Source organism: Phragmites australis, chromosome 8, assembly GCF_958298935.1.
Source record: "Phragmites australis chromosome 8, lpPhrAust1.1, whole genome shotgun sequence".
Taxonomy (NCBI): domain Eukaryota; kingdom Viridiplantae; phylum Streptophyta; class Magnoliopsida; order Poales; family Poaceae; genus Phragmites; species Phragmites australis.
Genome location: NC_084928.1, coordinates 24,759,818 through 24,769,742, shown reverse-complemented (window position 1 = coordinate 24,769,742; position 9,925 = coordinate 24,759,818). Strand labels below are relative to the sequence as shown.

Sequence of the window (9,925 nt, the reverse complement as noted above, 5' to 3'; positions counted from 1 at the left end):
TGCTTGATGCATTGAGTCTTTTCCTTAACATAGAGGAGAACATCCTCGGCCCTAGCATATTATTGACAATCTGCATCAACTCCTTAACCGTTTTGGGCTCCTTTCTGATGATGTCTTCAATGTAACATCTGCTCTTAACCTCTTGAGTGAACGCCTGGATGATATTGTAGTCGCTAATCTTGGGGATGGTAGTTCAGGTGTTGTTGAAGCATTGCACGAAGTTCGCACAAGGTTTCATTCCCAAGAATATTATTGTCAAGATTGTTTTTTTGCACCAGGGCGAACGTAGGTACCCTGGAAGTTAGCTCAGAATACATTGCAATCTTGCTCCCATGAGTAGATTATCCCTGACGATAGATTGGTTAACCATGTCCTGACTGCCCCTTTAAGGATCGTGGGGAGGTAATTCACCATTACATTCTTATCCCCACAAACCACATAGATGGTTGTGGTATAGATCTGGAGAAACTCAACCGGGTTTATGCTTCCATTGTATTTCTCGATCATCCCAGGGCAGAACCTTTCCTGCCAGCTTAAGTTCCATAAATCGAGAGAGAAGACCAGACATCCGTTGATGGCACCTTGCTTGGTTCGAACACCCAAAAGTCTTGCCCATGACGATCAGAGATCAGTCTCGATTTGGTTGATGTCAGGATGTTTCCTGATTAGAACGATGAGGGGTAGAAGAAGCCTCCTCAGAAGCCCCCGGGCATCTTCACCGGTTGTCGATGACCTGACACAAGTCATTGATCAGATGACCTTTAACTGGTGAGGTGCGATGACGGTAGTTTGCCCAATTGTCATCACGGGAAGCCTTGTTCCTAGGTTTACGCCTCTCCGGGTCTGATGTGTTTCACGATGGAGGATTGCCTGGTCTTCCCTGATTAGCGTTGTTTCCAACTAGGGCCTGATGAGAGTTCTCAGCCAGGATGATGATCTCCTTTGTTAAGTTTACCATCGAGTTCACTCAGTCCTTACCAGCTGGGATAGCCAGATTTCATGGTCGGAGGGTGCATTAGGGCCTATTGTAGAAGGAGGATCCTCCTAGCAGTTGTGGATTTAAAGCGGTCAACCCCCGTTGATATTCAAGACACTGTATGATCAGGGCCCCGATAAGGATCAGACAGGGTGCTAACCATTACCTGCAACCGAGGTCGAAGGACCTTGACCATTTGCAAGGTCGTCATCCTGTTGATCCAGATCATCATCCCCGTCTCTGATAGCAAAAACTTCTCGGGGTTAATCTCCACTATAGGAGGTGTTTAGGTCCATCATGGACCGAGAATGGCGACTAGAGAGAGGTGAATAGATTTCTAAATAAATTTCATATAAAATTGATGGTTTTCTTCTATTCTTTAACCTAACACACCTAAAAAACGCACGCGGAAGCAAGAGAGACAAGAACAGATTACAAGCCTTCCAAAGCTAATGCTCCTCTTTTATGGATGAGAACTATAAGTTCCATTTAAGGCCATATCAAGATTCATAGCGCAAGAAAGAAATCAACTAGAAGAAAAACTTCTAAACACAAGAGAGGTAGCCACTAGAAAAAGTGATTCTTCAAGTTTATGGATTCACAGGGTTGAGATGGTTCAAGACTAATTCATATGAGAAGATTAATCCTCTAGCAATAGGAAAAATACCTCTTACATGACCCAAAAGGTGCAGCTTACAAGGAAAACAAAAAACCACAAGAAAACACCAAAAACTTACACCAAAACACGGGAGCTAAAAACAAAAGACTAGAAGGAGATGAATTCAAACATATGCAAAAATACTATCTTCATTAAGCTTAGAGGAACGCCCTCTTTTGGCAGATTACAAAGTGTTTTTCTCATAAAACCTCTGACCTAAATATAGGCAAAGCACTCCTCTCTCCCTCTCTATACAACACAAGTGGAAGGCTCTCAAAACTCTCCAAAAACAATCTAAGGCACTACTTCAACCACCAGTCATACCCCTCTATTTATAGGCCAAGGGGGCTTGCTCAACTCTTAAGCAATTATATCCCTAAATTGTTCTTCCCTAACAATGCATTCCCACCTACCACCGGAGGTAGTTTTGTCTGAATTTTTCTCCATCCATCGGATGGCTATGGTGCCTTTATGACTTAGCTTAGCCTCGACGCTAGCTTTGTGATGATGCCACGTGCACTCCAAACTTCTACGGTTTTGAGGCCAAACCGCGAAACCGCCTTACACGCTTCTTAAAGCGTGACTCACTACCGCTTATTCTGATCCCAAGCGTGTACTCTGTCTTGTGATCTTGACTATCGGTATGTCTCTCCCACTCTTGATCCCTTCGGGCCGCCTTGTCACTTGCACTAGTATCTCTTTCTCTTGACTTTGTCAACACGCCGTTTTCATCCTTTTTTTCATGCTTTGCTTGAACTCCATGAGCGCAGCTAGGATCACCCTTGACTCTGCCCAACCTCCTCAATCATCCAGCACCAAGCACCCCGCTTAGCCATGATCATCCTGTCGTCGGCCGCCAAATTGCATCCATTACCTGCACAAAACAAGACAAGCAAACACATATCTTGAAACCATCTCCAATTAGTTCCAAATCGATATCCTCAGCTTAAGACATATCCCAGAAAGAATTGTGAACGCCGACTGATCCGGTGTCCACACCTCTTGAGCATTGGACCATCCGGCGTGTTCAACTCTCTAGACCGATAGTCTAGAATCCTCTCTGTACAAAATAGTCTGACATATACAATTTCTCATCGCTGGACCATCCGGCATGTTCATTTCCACCAAACAACTATTTTGCAATCTCTCTGCAATAAATGATCTGGTGTATTCTCTAGCGTTCACATCTTCCATTGCCAGACCATCCGGTGTATGTAAGTCCACCCGAGCTGATTTGCAGCCTCTGCAAGAAATGCTTCAGCGTTCGCAATGCCCATCGCCAGACTATCTGGCGTGTACTTCAACTTTTTCTTCTAAGTTGAAATACTTTGGCGTGTACACCATCTGAACGACGGACCATCTAGGATGTTTATTTTCCTCCGCGTTGGATCATCTGACATGCACAATTTTCCTCGACTTAGAAACAAACACACTAACTCTATTTTCTCTGCAACTTTGGTTAGTCACGATCATAATTGCAGTACATATACATGCTCATGCAATCCAAAAATTATTAAATCAAATCAACAGACTTATCAATCACTCATCACATAAACCAAAACATGTTTCAACTTGGTTTCTCATGCTCTGGGTTGGTATATTGACAATCCATATTGTTAGAAACTGCGGGGATTGATCCTGACTTGCTTTGAATCGGACATTCATAGTTGTCTTAGCAATCAAGTGGTTCAAACTCGATGCTGTTATCTTGGGTGCATTGATCCATAAATCGACTCACCTCGTTGCTTGAATTGTCGCCAAAAAATTCGTTGCCAAAATCCACGCGATCGATCACCAGTTCTTTGGGAAGAGGGGTAAAGTTGTCTTAGAACCCCTCATGTGAAAAACCGATTTTCGAGGAAGCTTTCGGTGATATCGACAGTATGTCATGTCTAGACTCCTCAACGCCCTTTTTCATGATCCCCATGGACGATGCTTGCTGTCGACGATTGGTAATCTGCTGATCTAATAAACTTGTTGAAGAATTAAGGGATGCTTTCAGTAGATAAATTATAAGAGAAACACACTAGGGTTTTTAGACAGGTTTGGACCTCTCTAAGGATAATAACCCTACGCCATGCTTGTCTTGTATCGATCTGAACCTGTTACAATAGGGGTGTGACTAGCCTAGATGGATCGAAACCTAGTCGGTGACTTCTTTCTTGGATTGTATTGGCTTATCTCACTTGTGGTGCTCTCCAATGACTTGATTTGGCTTCTCCCACATAGGGTCTGTTGGCTCCGTATAAATAGGAGTGTCGTATGTCCTCTGGATTTCTCATTCCTATTTTTAAAGATAAACCTTCATGATTATATATAGAATGCCTTAGGTATCTACGAGTGATTTTTGTTCTTCTAGGGATTCCCCTCCCAGGGACAAAGAAAGCTAATATGAAAACCCTAGACTACCCAAATACGGTAACTATCTATTATTCACCATCACAACTAAGAGAGCTAATATGACAATAATACATAATCATCGGTCTTTTCGGGCAAGCTAGCTTGCTTCCTAACTAGCTAGCTCTGTAAATGTCACTAAGGTGACCCCTTGGGCTATTCATTGACCTCTTATGCTGGTACACCAGATTAACTGCAGCTTCTTAGTGAACAGAGTAAATTTGACGAATTTAAAATATTAGTGAAATTCGTTTGGAGTCCCAAGAAAGTAAACTAAAGAAAGTGGAAAGATTTTATTGAGTGACTTGAGGATAACAAAACCACTATCTATATAGATAGGATTTCCTATGCATAAGATTTCTTAGTGGCATTATGAGAACGCATGTTGAATCTCTTGCACTAGCTCTTCAGCGCTGAGGTCGCACTCGATTCCAATCTGTGAAAAGATAGAACACTAAGAAACGTAAGTGAAGAGTCCAAGAATGGTTATGGTATCTTCGGAAAAAGACAAAAGAATAGTTATGGTAAGTGAAAAGGCGTTAATAGGAGTGATGTATTTGATATGATAAGTCTCAAAAAAGAAAAATGTATTTGACATGATATATGAACCAGTTGTATCTTACTTAGACGTTTTAAATTGTTAGGAAATTAATTTTAATGTTAGGAGGACATCAAAGGTCAAATCAATAAGGGAACCACTTTAGTGTGGTGGTAGAGGCGTAAGGGTACAACTTCATCGATCACAGTTGAAATCTCGATGCTCACGATTTAAACACACGTAAATGCTTTCAGTAGTATTATCTATAGTTATATGATAGGGATGCACACTCGAAGATGTGTGAATATGATATACATGCATTTGCATCACTAGCTAGCATCCTAATCTGCATATCTCGTACCTATTAGTTTAGAAGGATAACAGATGTTATGATGATGGACCACAACTACAAGAGCTAATGCACAGTGAACAGTGGAAATATACACCAGTTCACTGTGTGAGTATAGTGACACTATGCATGAGCCAATGCCATACAATACTAAGGTTTATTCACTACTCCCTCCTGTTGTAAAAATAGGTCATTTTAAATTTGTACAAAAGGATTAAAAAAGTAGATCGAATGACTTTGTTGTTTTATATTTATTTTGTATTAAAAAAGATAACTCATTAATTTGTAAGAGTGATAATATCTATTAAACAATGGTAAGAAGGAAACAAAGTGGAAAAGTGTAGAAAAAGTTTAAGAATAACTTATATCTAGAGAATAGTTGAAGAGTCTAATACTAACTATATTTGTAATCAGATGAGTATACCGTATGCATACTCTAAGCTCTACTGTGCTAGGATGCCAATGTCCAAGTACAACCTAGCCTAGCTACTTAACTAGCTACGTGCCCTATCACATTTATGAAACATGCACTTTAATTTACATGATGGGAAGTTCACATGAAACAAATGCGTTTTATTACAAATGTTAGTGCTGCCCTAATAGTGTATGTCGAGTTCTTGGAATATTTGAGTTTAATTAACTATTAATAGGAAAGGAGGGCAAGAAGAACGAGATGTGCACCTTGATGGTGAAGGAGTTCACCGCCGTGTCGTCGACGGTGCTGATCTTGGCGTGGAGGATCTCCAGCGACCGGCTCTCGAGAGAGGCGATGACCTTCACCGCCTGCCCCGGCACGCGGTGCGACACCGTCTTCACCACCAGGTTGGCGCCGGCAAACTCCACCTTCACGTCGGGGAGGTTCGCGGGCACCGCCTGCAGCTTGTTGGAGGCGAAGGCGCAGAGCTTGGCGGCAATGGCATCTAGCGACGGCAACAGGTAGGTAGAGGCCGCGGGCTCGTGGGTGGGTGTCATCGCCGGGGACACGTAGGTGGAGGCAGGCGGTGAGAGGGGCAGAGGCAGCCTGCATGTCTTGTACGGGCTGCCGGGCTTCGGCGGTGTCCTGGGGCTGATCGGGACGGCGGGCCGCGGGCTCATCGGTGGCGTGGACTTGAGCGGCAGCGGCAATCGCGGGCTGCAACACGCCGGTGGCCGCGGGCTGAGGATGTTCTCGGTGTAGGCCTTGCGCTGCTTCTTGGCTTCCAGCGACTGGAGCTGTTGCTGCAGCTCCTTGATGTAGTCCACCACCCCTCCTATGATGGATGCTTGGTCTCCCTATACACAAACATAGCATGCAAATTAAACACAGGTAACTAAGACGTATGTAGACTTACCAAATGATCGAGATAAATGTGCTACAAGTGTAAGCTTTTGGCAGAGAGTACTATAGTAGAACGTAGAGTAGTGAATGATGGCACATGCCTATGACCCTATATATCTATCGACCTTTGCGTGCACGAAACAAGCACGACGAAACTGATTTGCTCTCAGCCTTATTATTCCATGAAGTCAAGGTACCAAGTACTTCGATAATGCATATATAGTAGATATAGCTAGCGAATAAGACTTCTAGGTAGGTAAGTAACGCTAGTAACAGTACAAAGATAAGAGCCAGTCGATCTTACTCGCTTGACGTAGAAACAGGGCATGAGCGAGCGCAGCACGGTGAGGTGCTCGTTCATCTGCTTCCTCCGGTTGCGCTCCACCGTGATGTGCGATGTCGTCTTCGCTGCGCCATCCTCGCTCGTCTCCGCTGCCTCTGGCGACTCCGGTGAGCACCTCTGCCTTTTTGGCGCCTGAACCATACCTTCGTCGTCGCAGTCCCGCTTACCATTCGCCGCCGGCTTAGCCGCTGCGGCGTCAGGAGCTGCCAGCTGATCGACACCGCGAGGGCTCAACACAACGCCGGCGCCAGTCACGCAGTCCTCCCACGCCTCGATGATGCCGAAGAGGTCGTCGTTGTCGGAATGGTGTGGGAGCTCGCCGTCGACTTCCGAGAAGAGCTGATCGCACAGTGCCTCCGCCATGATAATTGCTCTAGCACGTACAAGTATAGCGTACGAAGTTTGCCTGTCTAGGTGAGCGAATAGTAGGGGAGAATGTCTGCGTGAGTATAGGAATCTTGGCTAGCTAAGCTTCTTTAAGCGTAAGTTGAGGTCGAGCGTTGCGTCATTCGTGGATAGCCACGAGAAGGGTCGAAGGATCATAAATAGAGGGAGGAAAGACGGCTGAGGGTTCGTTTTCGATAATGGAAACTTTATTAACTCTTTTTGTCGCATCAAAACAATACAACTGTTAAAAGAACATGCTTCTAGTTTGTGCATAACTAAGATGCGTATAGGTAAAAAGGAAAAAAAAAAACACATGAATCTGAAAGGTGAAACACTACGAAACGGGTCTAAAAAGTTTAATCTAATATCCTGGCAGAGTTCTATCAAAAATTCTAGGATATCATTAAAAAAATGATATGATGACGCAGAGTTACATGATAGAACACTACAGATCCATAGCCTCAACTTCGGTATACTCACTTTGCTACCTAAAATCAAAGACACTAATCATATCCAGCAATATAGGCCTATTTACCTGCTAAATGTTAACTTCAAGATTTTTTACAAAGGTAGTAACCAACCGTATAAATGGGGTAGCGGATCGGATAATCCGACCCACTCAAACCGTGTTTATGAGAAATAGAAACATCCTTCAAGGAGTTGTAATTCTACATAAGACTATCCATGAATTTCACCGTAAAAAGATGAGTGAAGTGTTACTAAAGCTAGGCTTCAAAAAGGCTTACAATAAAGTCAAGTGGCCTTTCTTACTACAATCGCTCTGAATGAAAGATTTCTGATCTAAATAATACTCTTAGAAAGAATCTTTCGTTTTGGGAGGCAATGTAGTAGTGAAGGTTAATGGCGACATCGGTAAATATTTTCAAACAAAAAAAAGGTATACGCCAAGGAGGCACACTCTCTCCGATATTGTTTAACATAGTTGTTGATATGTTAGCAGCGCTGATTGGGAGAGCTAACAAAGAAGGGCAATTTGATGGTGTCGTACCACACTTTGTGGAGATTGGCTTATCTATTCTACAATATGTGGATGACACAATTGAGTGATAAATTTGCATTGATGTGGGCTGGACCCACCATCTAGGCTTAGGCCATTCTTGGTGAATTAGAGAGCTCGATTACTTCGGTGAAAATGTGCAAACAACCAAGCTAGGCATCGGTCAGAGGTTTAACTGGTTAGGGCTTCGGGTTCAATGTTTGTGGCACTACTACATAACTACATATCAGTGCCGGTTGAAAAATGGCTTCACTGCCGGTTTTTCAACTGGCACTCTTTATTCGGCACTGATTCTCAGCTAGCATTAGTGCTGGTTCCTCACCTAGCACAGTTGCATTTTCCAGAGATTAAACAAAGAGAAAATTTGCGGGGCGGCATCTGAGCCGGCTCGGATGCCGCTCAACCCGCCACCACTGTTGTTCCGCTCCCATCATCGAGCTCCCCTTACGCCGAGCGCGTACGACCCCTCCTCAGCCCCCCGCCTCGCGTTCTCCACCATCCCCACCTCGCTTCCTTTGCCACCGCTCGCACATTAGAGAAGTTGTGGTCCCCCACGACCACGTATCCAACCAGCGTGCTCACCATCGTCGCCGCGCGCTCAGCGTGCTCCTCCACGCCGAGCTCCTCCATGTCATTGCCCTCCTCCATGTTGTCGCCCTCCTCCACGCCAAGCTCCACAACGCCGAGCTCTTCCCTGTGCCGCCGAGGGTCCAAGGCCAAGCTACCGGATCCCCTGATGTAGCACCCTCCTTCATGCCGTCGCCCTCTTCCATGCCATGCTCCTCCACACCGAGCTCCTCCATGCCGTCGCCCTCCTCATCGAACTCCTCTAAGCTGAGCTCCATCCCCAGCAACCTCCACATCCGTGCCACCAAGCCCAAACAGCCAGTTGTGCTGCCAAGTACGAAAGAGAGAGAGAGAGAGAGAGAGAGAGAGAGAGAGAGAGAGAGGAGATTGAGAGAGAGAGGGGTGATGGTGAATGAGAGAGAGAGACCGCGCAAGAGAGAAGAGCCGAGAAAAATATCTAGAGTCGGACTTGCTCGAGCCAAAATTAGATTGGAACAAAATTTTAGGTCCATATAGACTATCAGTGCCGGTTGTGACCACAACCGGCGCTAATAGTTGGAGCCAGACGTTTGGTCGAACCAAAATTAGAATAGATCAAAATTTCGGGTCCAAATAAACTATCAGTGCATGTTGTGGCTAGAATCGGCACTGATAGTCTGTATCAGTGCTGGTTTGTAACACGTAACAACACTGATATGGATTATCGGTGCCGGTTTGTAGTGGCTCCATCACTGTTCGGGCGCGGGAAGTTAAGAACCGGCACTAATACATCTTCAATGGTGATTCCTGTATAACTGGCACTAATGTGCCGCTACTTTTGACCAGTTCTACAGTCGTGTGAATCTTAGATGGAAAGCTATGGAGACAAGCCAGGCCGGTGGTGATGATGGGAAGTTGGCAGAGTGCTGCCAGCCATGATGGTGGACAAGGGTTGGAGTAGGGGAGATGCAGGCGGTGCACAAGGGAGTTGAAGTGTGTAACAGATCGGTGGCTATCAGGAAGCAAACAATGACTTGATAAAAGTGGAAGGGGTGGGTGAATCTGGTACCTTTGATTTCCATCCAATGTTTTCAAAAAAGAATAATTTGAAGGTTAAAAATCATGTGAATGTTAGGTCGACAGTCCCTTTAATTTTTGCCCACTTATGGGATTGATGAATGGAATTATAAATGAACCCTACTAACTTTTGAACAAATTAAAACAAACTTGTCTGGTTTGAGAAATATGATGTGTAGGCCTATTAAAAATTCAGTGTGTAGGAACGAGATTGGTGACTAAAGGGAGGTGAATAGGCACCTCAACAAATTTCTTGCGAAATCGATAGTCTTCTCCTATTTGGATCACCCAACGCACCTCAAAACTCAAGTGAAAGAA

At 44.5% G+C, this 9,925-nt stretch overlaps 1 protein-coding gene across 1 annotated transcript; it reads right to left on the bottom strand.

The window, feature by feature from the left end:
• Positions 1–4,220: 4,220 nt before the first annotated feature.
• On the bottom strand, positions 4,221–7,076 carry LOC133925899 (transcription factor SPEECHLESS-like). The gene is made up of 3 exons (XM_062371642.1): positions 6,541–7,076; positions 5,600–6,190; positions 4,221–4,467 (listed from the first exon to the last, which is right to left on the bottom strand). The coding sequence occupies exons 1-3, from the start codon at positions 6,940–6,942 to the stop codon at positions 4,402–4,404; spliced, it is 1,059 nt and encodes a 352-aa protein (XP_062227626.1). The 5' UTR covers positions 6,943–7,076; the 3' UTR covers positions 4,221–4,401.
• Between the last annotated feature and the right edge of the window lie 2,849 nt (positions 7,077–9,925).

Coding starts and splice junctions, on each gene's coding strand:
- LOC133925899 (XM_062371642.1), bottom strand. CDS start 6,942: ATGGCGGAGGCACTGTGCGATCAGCTCTTCTCGGAAGTCGACGGCGAG. Junction 6,191..6,540: donor CCTGTTTCTACGTCAAGCGA/GTAAGATCGACT, acceptor GTTTGTGTATAG/GGAGACCAAGCATCCATCAT. Junction 4,468..5,599: donor TGAACTCCTTCACCATCAAG/GTGCACATCTCG, acceptor ATCTTTTCACAG/ATTGGAATCGAGTGCGACCT.